This window comes from Elephantulus edwardii, unplaced genomic scaffold (genome assembly GCF_000299155.1).
Source record: "Elephantulus edwardii isolate Elephantulus edwardi_28Jun2011 unplaced genomic scaffold, EleEdw1.0 scaffold00314, whole genome shotgun sequence".
In the NCBI taxonomy this organism is placed as follows: Eukaryota; Metazoa; Chordata; class Mammalia; order Macroscelidea; family Macroscelididae; genus Elephantulus; species Elephantulus edwardii.
The window spans coordinates 2,428,646-2,440,994 of record NW_006400064.1 but is presented as its reverse complement, the minus strand read 5'-3'; the positions used below and the strand labels follow the sequence as shown (position 1 = coordinate 2,440,994).

Here is a 12,349-nt window from a genome sequence, read left to right as displayed (position 1 = left end):
GTCAGAAAGTTCCATCAGACTTTCTGGCTTCAGGAAATCCATTGATACTGTGTCACCCTTTGGGGGTGACATCTTGCTTTGTGCTTGTGTATTGTGTGGGACATCTTGCTTTCTTCGAGACATTGATATGTTCTCGATGAAGATAATGCTCTAGAGATCAGTTGGGTAGTTATCCCACTTGTTTTTTTTTTGTTGTTGTTGTTTTTTTCCCCAGTTTTTAGGTTTCATTTATTCGGGTGGAAATATTTATTTTACATTCGAATTAATACATTTTACACTTCCGGGATTTCACAGAAAGTTTACAAAATACCCTGGCTTCATAGATAATCACTTATACGTTGCATGAATGAAACCAATTAATTGTGTACAATAACGAAACAAACTTCCTGCATATTGCTATTGCAAACTTTTTGCATTTTGCTACTGCCTTAACAGGTCTTCAGTGGGTGGATTCTTCGCTGCTTACTGAGCTGACGTGAGTGCCTAAACATTTCCCCACATCCTTGACATTCAAATGGTCTCTGTCCTGTGTGAATTCTACTATGTTTAGTGAGGTCAACTGATCGTGAAAATGTTTTCCCACATTTCTGACATTCATAAGGTTTCTCTCCTGTATGAATTCTAAGATGTTTAGTGAGGTAGCCTGAGACTGAAAACCTTTTCCCACATTCCTTACATTCATAAGGTTTCTCTCCAGTATGATTTTTTTCTACGATCAATGAGTTTACTTGATTGAGAAAATGTTTTCCCCCATTCCTCACATTCATAAGGTTTTTTCCCCTGCATGAATTCTTCTATGAGAACTGAGTTTACTTAAGTGAGAAAATCTTTTCCCATATTCCTTACATTCATAAGGTTTCTATCCTGTGTGAATTCTACGATATTCCATGAAGTAACGTGAGAGTGAAAATGTTTTCCCGCATTCCTGACATTCGTAAGGTTTCTCTCCTGTGTGAATTCTTCTATGAGAAGTGAGTGTACATGAGCGAGAAAATGTTTTTCCACATTCCTTACATTCATAAGGTTTCTCTCCTGTGTGAATTCTTCTATAAGAAATGAGGTTATTTGATTGAGAAAATATTTTCCCACATTCCTTACATTCAAAAGTTTTCTCTCCTGTGTGAATTCTTCTCTGTTGCATGAGGGTATCTGAGTAGGAAAACCTTTTCCCACAGTACTTACATTCATACAGTTTCTCTCCTGTATGAATTCTTCTATGAAAAATGAGTTTACTTGAGTGAGAAAATGTTTTCCCACATTCCTGACATTCATAAGGTTTCTCTACTGTATGAGTTTTTCTATGTTTAATGAGTGTACCTGACTGAGAAAATGTTTTCCCACATTCCTGACATTCAAAAGGTTTCTCTCCTGTATGAACTCTTCCATGTGCAATGAGTTTACTTGAGCAGGAAAATCTTTTCCCACATTCTGTACATTCAAAAGGTTTCTCCCCTGTATGAACAGTCCTGTGAGAAATGAGCTTACTTGAGTGAGAAAATGTTTTCCCGCATTCCGTACATACAAAAGGTTTCTCTCCTGTATGAATTTTTCTATGTTTAACGAGTGTACCTGACTGAGAAAATCTTTTCCCACATTCCTGACATTCAAAAGGTTTCTCTCCTGTATGAATTCTTCCATGGGCAATGAGTTTACTTGAGCAGGAAAATCTTTTCCCACATTCCTTACATTCAAAAGGTTTCTCCCCTGTATGAATACTTCTGTGAGAAATGAGCTTACTTGAGTGAGAAAATGTTTTCCCACATTCCGTACACACAAAAGGTTTCTCTCCTGTATGAATTTTTCTGTTTAATGAGTGTACCTGACTGAGAAAATCTTTTCCCACATTCCTGACATTCAAAAGGTTTCTCTCCTGTATGAATTCTTCCATGTGTAATGAGTTTACTTGAGCAGGAAAATCTTTTCCCACATTCCGTACATTCAAAAGGGTTCTCTCCTGTATGAATTCTTCTATGTGTAATGAGTGTACCTGACTGAGAAAATGATTTCCCACATTCCTGACATTCAAAAGGTTTCTCTCCTGTATGAATTCTTCCATGTGTAATGAAGTTATCCCACTTATGCTTTTCTCTGAACATCTGACTCCAGGGAAATGTCAGTTCAGAGCCTGTGAGAGCAGCCTCTGGCAGGTAATATAGGTCAAGGTGCTCCGGATTAAAGGCAAGTTGATTAGCCAGATGTGTAGACAAAGGTGTGGAGCCAAATAGGGTAGGGCAAGCACGTGGTTGTGGCAATCACAAGGGCAGGTCAACCACTTGGGAGACCTCACTCAGGCCTCAGTTGTCTGGGTGTGCTTACAATTGGGGGTCCCTATTCAAATTCCAGCTGTTTGTCTCCCACCCAGTGGTTTTCATTCACTGGTCCTTGTCCAGTGGTACTCACGCAGTTGCCCTTGCATCGTGGCCCCTGCCCAGGAAGGCTCCTGAGTCCAAGGGGACTCAACAAGACAAAGTAAAATTCCCACCAACCCACTCGCCTCTGGCTGGTCTGCAGTGTCCACAAAAGTTCCACCAAATTATCACTGGCCCACTCTTTCCTAGGCAGTTGGCATGCCCTGAGAGAGCTCAGCCAAATTCCCACCAGTGGGTTCACCCTTGGGAACTCTCCCAGACAATCGGTGGTGCCCAAGAAAACCCAATTAGGATCCTACCAGCCTTTCTCGTGGCAGATCAGTCCCACAGCAGCTCAACTGGTGGCTTCAGACAATGGCTGTCTCCATGGTGTGCCTTTGTGTGCTGACTCAGAATCGTATTGTCCACAGCTGTTGTTGTGTTGTGTGAAGGAGTCTCTAGTAGCCCTGGAGAATTTAGTCTCTGTATCAGGATCATGTTGAACATGAAGATTGCTTTTCTTTTTTCCATTTTATTATTTTTGTGTGAGTGTACTGTCAAATCAGATCTGACAGGTACAGGAGGAGATTGTCCCTCCTTCCCCAGCAGAGCATCTGGTGGATTCGAACCGTGCGCCTCTGGGATTGTAGTTGCAGCTCCTTACCACTAGGCCACCAGAGCTCCCCAAAGATTGCTTTTGATAGGATTGTCATTTTCACTATGTTGAGTCTTCTTATCCATGAACAGGGGACATTTTACCATTTACTTAGGTTTCTTATTTTTTTTTCTCACATTAGTGTTTTTTTGAGACTTAGTGTGAGCTGAACGTGGCCTCTGGCTTCTTGAGGAGGGCCAGGTGTGAGGGTTCTGGGCACTTGTAAGTGTTCTTTTTGCCCCACTTGGGGATTGGCAGAGTGGACTTGCCAGATGAACTGGGGGTCTGAGACCCAGAGTTTGCCAGCATTTGAGTGTGCTGGGATGGTAAGATACTGAAGGGCCCTCAGGCCTGTCTTTCATTATTTTTGTTCAAACATTCCTCTAGGTCGTATAGCCCTGGTGTGTCCACTTGCCATACAGTAGTAACTTGTGGTTGCTGTGAAACTGAACACTGTGACACTGATGTGTCAAGTGCATTAATGGTTGGTTACGCAACGCGGACAGTGTTTGCTGGAGCTCCCCGATTAAAACAAGCTTGGAGGCAGAAGTGGCATCCACTTCCATAATAGCTTGCCTCTGGAAACCCTATGAACCTGGAGAGAGAATGAAAGACACATAAGCATTGAGTACTCTCCTTCATAGGGTCACTATGAGTTACCTGCAACTCAATGGCACTTAACAACAACAACAGTGTTTTTCTTTATAAAGGTCTATGTAATTTTAGATAACTTTCTTTATAAAGGTCTTTTGTGTCTCTAGTTAGGTTTATTACCAAGTATCTCACTTTGTGGCTGGTTATTGTAAATATTATAAATATTACTACTTTCCTTCTCTGTGTTTTGTTGCTGTAAAGGAATCCCACTTATTTTTATGTATTAATCTTCTATATGCCACTCTACTAACTTGGCCTTCTAGGTCTAACAGGTTTTTTTTGTTGTTGTTGTTGACTTTTTGGGGGGTTTTTGGTACACTGTCATATCATCTGTATTTAGTGATGGTCTTACTATCTCTTTGCTAATCTGGATGCCTCTTATTTTCTTCTCTTGCCCTACTTTCAATTCAATATAGAATAGGAGTGGTGAAAGTGGGGGTATTTTTCTGGTCCCTGTTTGCAAGGAGGATGCCTTTATTCTTTCTCCAAGAGCTATCATAATAGCTCTTGGTTTTTCATATATACTTTTCATTATGTTGAGGAATATATATTGTCCATAGCATCTTTAAATATTGTGACTTGAGATTTAAAGTTGTTCTTCCATTCTCTTAGCTTGAGAAATACAGAGCAAGTTCTTCTCTTTTTATTCTCCAATTCCAGCTCTTTCTGCATACATTCCATTATATGCATTTCTTTGTCCTCCGAGTGCCCTGAAATCTTCTGTTCAATTCTTTTACTTCGATTTTCCCTTTGTTTTGGCTTTTCAACACTCCTGTACAATTTTTAGAGTCTCTTCTGGCATCCATTTTGTTTTTTTCTTTCTCTTCTGTTTTTATAATGACCTTTGGCTTTCATCATGGTTGATATCCTAAAACTCATATGGTCTTCAATCATTAGCGTCCAATTCTTAAAACCAATTCCTAAGATGACCTTGAAATTCATATGAAATAGATTCAAGATAATATCTCAGTACCTGTGGACTTGTTATCATTTTCTTCAGCCTCAATTTGAACTTGCATGTGAGTAATTGATGGTGTGAGCCACACTCTGTCCCTGGCCTAGTTTTGACTGCTGATATTGAGTTTCTCCAATGATTTCTTTCACAAATGTAGTCAATCTGATTCCTATGCAGCCAATCAGGGGAGAGCTATGTGTAAAACCATTTGTGTGTTTTTAAAAAGGTATTTACAATAAAGAAGTAATTGTAAATACAAAATTTGATTATTTTTTCCCAGCCTCATTTCTATCACTAATGCCATGTTTTTCAATTATTATTCTTTCTTCATTGTTTCCAACTTTTGCATTCCAGTCATGATTTATTGTTAACGCATCTTGCTTGCATGTTCAGTCAATTTCAGACTGTAAGATTTGGTAAAATTTTTCAATTTCTTCCTCTTTGGCTCTATATGTAGGAACATATATTTTAATAATAGTAGTGTTAATGGGTCTTCCTTGTATGTGTATGAATAATATCCTATCACTCACAACATTGTGTTTCAGGAATGACTCAGAAAACATCAAAAGAAGATGGGGGAAATCCACAGAATCACTATACAAAAAAAAAAACCAAACAAAAACCTGACACTGAAAAATTTCAGGAAGTATCATATGAACAGGAGTCAATGATAACAAAAGAGGAAGTAGAAGCTGCATTGAAGAAATTAGCAAAAAAATAAGCCCCAGGCATCAATGGAATACGGATGGACTTGTTTCAATTAACAGATGCAGCCTTGGATGCACTCACCACTCTATGTCATGAAATTTGGAGCACAGCTGTCTGGCCAACAGATTGGAAGAAGTCCATATTTGTTCCTGTTCTCAAGAAAGGTGATCCAACAGAATGTGGGAACTATTGAACAATATCATTAACATCACATGTAAGCAGAATACTAAAGATCATTCAAAAGTAGCTACAATAGTACACAGGAAACTACCAGAAGTTCAAGCAGTATTTAAAAGAGGCTGCGGCATTAAGGATCATATTGCTGATGTCAGATGGATCATGGCTGAAAGTAAGGAATACCAGAAGAATGTCTATTTGTGCTTTATTGACTATGCAAACACATTTGACTTTGTGTATCATAACATGTTGTGGCAACATTGAGAAGAATGGGAGTCCCAGATCACTTAATTGTGCTCATGTGAAACCTCTACCTGGACCAGGAGGTTGCTGTGTGAACAAAGCAGAGGAACACTGCATGGTATAAAATTAACTAGGGATTGAGTCAGAGTTGTATTCTCTCTCCATACCTATTTAATCTATATGCTCAGCAAATTATTATGGAAATTAGACTCTATGAAGAGGAATGTGGTATCAGGATCAAAGGGAGACTCATCAATAATCTGCATTATGCAGATGACACAATCTTTCTTGCTGAAAGTGAGGAGGACTTGAACCACTTGTTGCAGAATATAAAGGAATGCAACCTTCAATATGGATTGCATCTCAACATCAAGAAAACAAAGATTCTTACCACTGGACTGATAAGCAACATCATACTGGATGGAGAAGAGATTAAATCTGTCAACAACTTGATTTTACTTGGATCCATAATTAACACCCTTGGTACCAACAGTCAGGCAATCAAGAGACACATCGTACTGGAAAAGTTTGCAGTTAGAGGCTTCTCCAAGTTATTGAGGAGTAACTATGTCCGTTTAGGACTAAGGTGCATCTGACTCAGGACACAGTCATTCTGATCACTTGCTCTGCATCCAAGACTGAACAATGAATAGGGATGACAAAAGAAAAATCATGCCTTTGAGCTGTGGTATTGGAGAAGAGCACTGAACATCCCATAAATGGCCCAAAGAACAAACAGATATGTCTTGGAGGGGGTGCAGCTGGAATTCTCTTTGGAGGCAAGAATGATGAGGTGAATCACATACTTTGGGCATGTTGCCAGAAGGGGCTATTCCTTGAAGAGGGACGTGATCTTTGGAAGGGTGGAGGGTCAGCGAAGGAGTAGACCCTTGGCCAGGTGGATTGACACAGTGACTGCTTCAATGGGCTCTCATGTGTCAGGAAGTGTGAAGATGGCACAGATTAGGACAAAGTTCAGATCAACAGCACCTAACAATAACACACATTCTCTTGTGTTCCTATTTTTCTGAGTGTTTCAATCAGAAATGGGTGCAGAATTTTGTTTAAGGCTTTTTCTGTATCAGTTGATAAGATGATGTGGTTCTTGTTATTTGCTTTGCTAATGTGATGAATTATGTTGATTTTTTTCTTATATTGAATAATTCTTGCATACCTGTTATGGATTCGACTTGGTCATTATGAATTATTTTTGTATGTGCTGTTGGATTCTATTGGCTAGGATTTTTTTAAAGGATTTGTGCATCTGTATTTATGAGATATATTGGTCTGTAGTGTTTTTTTAATATATATAATATCTTTGCCTGGCTTTGGTATTGGAGTCATACTTGTTTTTTTTTTTAGAAAGACTCTGGGAATATTTATTCTTTTTCTGTTTTTTGAAATCATTTAAGTGGAATTGGTGACAGTTCTTCTCTGAATATTTTGTAGAATTCAGCCACGAAGCCATCTGGGTCAGGAGTGTGTGTGTGTGTGTGTGTGTGTGTGTGTGTGTGTGTGTGTGTAAGTCTTTTTATGACTTACTCAATTTCTTCTTTTGTGATGAGTCTGTTCAAGCAATCTACATTTGTCTGTGTCAATATGGGTAGGGTATGAGTGCAAATACCTTTTTAAAAAGACAAAAGTGGTGATTATACAAATGGTGCTGGCAAAACTGGACTTCGATCTGCAGAAAGCTGAAACAAGATTCACATCTCACACCATACACAAAAATCAACTCAAGGTGGACCAGAGATCTGGGAATAAAGCCCAAAATCATGAAGTTCATCAGAGACAAGTTTAGATGGCCTAGTCTATAGTATAAAAACTGCCAAATACAGCAAGAAATGCACAATCTGGAGAGGATAAAATTGATGAATGGGATCTTATAAAGACTAAATTCTTGTGTACATCAAAAAGTTTTTCAAACAGAGTGAAAAGAAAACCTACTGACTGGGGAAAAACATTTGGCAATACCATTTTGGACAAGGATCTCATATCAAAAGTTTACAGAATCCTACAGGGTCTCCACAAGAAAAATACTGATAACCCAATTACAAAATGTGAAAAAGATATGGGAAGACTTTTCAACAGACACATGAAGAAATGTTCAAAATCACTGACAATAAAAGAGATGCAAATAAAAACCCAATGAGGTACCATCTCCCTCCAGTAGCAGTGGCAAAGTTTAACAGGACAGCAAGTAATAAGTATTGGAGAGGATGTGGAGAGAGAGAAACTCTTATACATTATTGGTGGGATAGTAAAATGGTACAACCACTCAGGAAGGCAGTTTGGTGTTTCCTCAAAAAGCTGAATGAACATAGAAATTTCATATGGTCCAGCTATTTCACTGCTTGGAATATTCCTTGAGAACTGAGGCACAAATGGAGACTTGTACACCAATGTTATAGCAGCATTATTCACCATAGCAAGAACATGTAAACAGCTCAAATGTCCATCCACAATCAAATGGATTGACAAATTATAGTACATTCACATGATGAAAAACTATGCAGTACACAGAAGAAATGATTTTGTAAATCACTTGGGAGGTCCTGGGGAACATTATGTTAAGTGAACTAACTCAGTTCCATATGGACAAATACTGTATAAGACCATTATTGTACAATATGTATGAAGATCCAAGAGTGGAGAGGGTGGAAGAAAAGGGGTGAAGATGGGCAGGGGGAGGGGATGGTTAATCATACAATTTGCTGGGTGGAGGGAGGGGTGGGTAAAGGAAATGGGAAAGACCTGATGTGAAAAACAAAGTATAAAAAAAAACCAACTGAGATATCATCTCACCCTAGTAAGAATAGCAAAATTTAACAGAGCAGAAAACAACAAATGCTGGTGAGGTTGTGGAGAAAATAGAACACTTACTCACTGTCGGTGGGAGTATAAAATGGTGCAGCCACTATGGAAGGCAATATGATGCTTTCTCAAAAAATTGCAAATAGAAATACTATTTGACCCAGCAGTTCCACTATTGGGAGTATACCCCAAAGAAACCATAACCTCCAGCTGAGCAGATATATGCATACCCATGTTTATTGCTGCTTTTTTCACCATAGCAAAGAACTGGAAACAACTTAAATGCCCATCAACAAACAAATGGATAGAGAAGCTGTGGTATGGTCACACAATGGAATACTATGTTGCACTGAAAAACAAGGAACTCATGAAATATTATTCAAAATGGATGACCTTGGAGGACATTATCTGAGTGAAATATCTCAGTCACAAAAGGATACATCCTGCATAGTGCCACTGTTATAGAACGAGACTGACATCAGGGTTGGGGTGAGAGTGAGGAAGATTGGGTAAATTATGCAAATTGAAGTAGATGAGGGAGAGAATTGTTTAAAAGTAATATATGATTAGGTATTATTGTCATGACATGAGTCCAGAATAAAGGCTGCATAGTGGAGTAGACTTGGAGGAAGGAATTGTATAACAATGAAAGAATTTTCCTTTTACTTTTCAAAGAGAAGAATGAACTGGAGGGTAGGGGTGGGCAGAGAGAAAAGTGTAATAATGAATGAATGGAAATCCAAAATCTCTGTAAATTTTTATTAAAATTAATAAGAAGAAGAAGAAGAATTTTTTAAAATAAGGGAAAAAATAAAGTCTGGAGGCAGAACCCCCCCCCAAAAAAAAAATAAAAGAAAAACAAAGTATAGGAACTTTTAAAGTAAACTGGTGTAAAAGAAAAATTTTATTTAAATTAAAAAATGTGTGTTTATAAACATGGAACTCACCTCATGGACTACACAAGACCAGGAGCTGACTGTGGAACATATAATCAGTTACATATTTATATGTTCAAATTGAAGCTTAAGAAAATAAAAACTAGTCCATGAGATCAAAATATGACCTTTAGTCTACCCCAACGGATTTAAAAACTGTCTCAGAGGGCGTTCTGGTGGCCTAGTGGCAAGAAGCTACACTGCAATCTTCAAGGCATGCAGTTCAAATTCACCAGATGCTCCACTGGAGAAGGAGGGTCATTCTCCTCCTGTGCCAGTCAGATCCAATTCAATGGTACACAACAAGGAAAACATTTTCAAAAATAAAATAAAAACCATCTCATAAATATATTTGATGCATTGAACTCAATAACCAATGACCAGATGAATTTCAGGTTGGCATAAAGTACATCATCCATGAAACTAAAGGTCTGTACAAACTCAGGAAAGAAAGAAAATATAAAAATGGACATCAGAACAGATGAAAACTCCCTCCAGAGCATTTTAAAATGCCCAAAGCTCTGCAGTAAAAGAGCTAAAGATTTGAAAGGGCAGCCTTAGAGAACAAAGCAAAGTAGTACAATGAAATATTCAAAGCTCTGGAGTTAGAAAACTCAAAGGAAGAAACACATGTGGCATTTCTCAAGCTGAAAAAAACTGAAGAACAAACTCAAGCCTCCAGCTGCAGTACTCAAGGCATCTATGGACAAAATCTTGAATGAGAAGAGTCACTGTACCAAAAAGAATTGAGGCTGAACTATTTCAGTAAGTAGCACAAGATCAAGAACCAATGGTAATGAAAGAAGAAATTCAAGCTGCACTGAAAGTATTTGCAACAAATAAAGCCTCAAGAGTTGATGGAATACCAACTGAAGTGTTTCAACAAACAAATACAGTCCTGGACATGCTCACTAGTCTATGCCAAGAAATATGAAAGAAAACTACTTACATGGCCAACTGACTAGAAGAGATCTCTATATTTCCCCATACCAACAGAGTGTGAATGTGCAAATTATCAAACATTATTATTAATATCACATGGAACAGAAGGTGTAAATTATTGAACAGCATCATTAATATAATATTAAAGTAAAATCTTGCTGAAGATTATTAAAAAAACAGCTGTAACAGTGTATCAACAAAGAACTGCCAGAAATTTAAATTGAATTCAGAGGAGACTCTGGAACAAGGGTTATCACTACTCATGTTAGATGGATCATACTCAAAATCAGAGAATGCCAGAAGGATGTTTACTTGTGTTTTTTGATTATGTAGAGACATTTGACTGTGTAAATCACAACAAATTATGGCTTACCTTAAAAAGAATGGGAATACCAGAACACTTAATTGTGCTAATAAGAAACCTATACACATGTTTTTTTGCTATAAATTTTTTATGTGCTTGTTGAGCCAAAGTAAAGAGCTGAACATTGTTTGTTATTCTATTGTTTTTACACTTTCAGGATGATATTCAACCTGTTACTCTTTTTTTTTTCAAATTTAGCTTAATTAAGGGTTTATCTACTAGAAAGAATGGCTTATAAAGAAAAGAATATGTGAAAATCCAACTTTTCTGTAAGCTTTCATTAAAATCACAATAAAAATGAAAAGTTTATTAAAAAATAAACATAAGAACATGAAACAAACAAAAATTAACCTATACACAGACCAAGAATCAGCTGTCTGAACAGAACAAGGGAAAACAACATGGTTTAAAATCAAGAAAGTTTTGTGTTTGAATGGTATCCTTTCCACAAATCTATTCAATTTGTATGAGCCAATATATTGCAAAACTGGACTAAATGAAGAATAAAGCATCTGAACTGGAGGAAGCATCATCAAAAAATCTGCTTTATGTAGATTATTCAACCTTGCTTGCTGAAAATTAAAAAAGACTTGAAGCACTTACAGAAGAAGATCAAAGGCTACAGATTTCAATAAGCATTGTCAAGTTGCTATCCTGCACTGTCCCTCCACCCTTCCAAACATGATGTCCTTCTCCAAGGATGGTCAGACAGTCCTTCCCCAAAAGTATGCCAGACAAAGCTTCAAAATCCTTATCTCCAAAGAACAATTTGGTTTTACCCTCTGCAGGAGAGACCTGTTTGTCCTCTTGGCAGTTTATGGTATATTCAATACTCCTCTACACCACCACAACTCAAAGACATCAATTCTTCTGTCATCCTTATGCATATCAAGTAATTGCAAAGATCATGGCCTGGATCTAGACTGACATTGTTGCTCCTCAGCACTATGGAGAATGCTCTGACAGCAGATTTTCTTATTGCAGTTTGTCTTGAGATTTCCTGACTACTGATGCCAAGAGTGTTGTTTGTGGAACTGAGCAAGATGAAATTATTAGCAATCTCAATCTCATCTATCATCATGCTGCCTATTGGCCCAGTGGTGAGAATATTTGTTTTCTTTATGTTGATTGGGCCTATAGGGAGCATCATAATAGATGAAGAAAAGATCGAGTTGTCAACAACTCAAGTACATGGATCGATAAGCAACACCCATGGTCTCAGCAGTCAAGAAATCAAAAGACATTTTGCATTAGGAAAATCTGCTGTCAAGTTGCTTTCCAAAGTACTAATGGGCAAGGATGCCAGTTTAAAGACTAAACTGTGGCTTCCCTTTTTACCCTGTTAGAGAAGTTTCTGGATGCGTATAGGGATTTGATTCTTAGAAGGTCCCATTCATCTATTTTATCTTCTCCTGCTTGTAAATTTTTCAGAATACTGGGAAGACTCTTTATGTTGTGGATTAGGACTACTAAAGTTTTTCCAAGCTTTTCTTGAATGAAGTTTACAGTCCTTGGTTTTAGTCCTAGGTCCATGATCCACCTTGAGTTGGTTTT

General features: G+C 37.8%; 2 protein-coding genes across 2 annotated transcripts in view; one reads left to right on the top strand and one right to left on the bottom strand.

The window, feature by feature from the left end:
* LOC102872147 (multidrug and toxin extrusion protein 1-like) overlaps positions 1-12,349 on the top strand; it is a 102,444-nt gene that overhangs the window by 74,105 nt on the left and 15,990 nt on the right. The gene's annotated exons all lie outside the window — the stretch shown is intronic.
* LOC102864035 (zinc finger protein 180-like) lies at positions 860-2,096 on the bottom strand. The gene is made up of 3 exons (XM_006901200.1): positions 1,918-2,096; positions 1,318-1,751; positions 860-1,149 (listed from the first exon to the last, which is right to left on the bottom strand). Exons 1-3 carry the CDS (start codon positions 2,094-2,096, stop codon positions 860-862), a joined length of 903 nt encoding a protein of 300 aa, XP_006901262.1.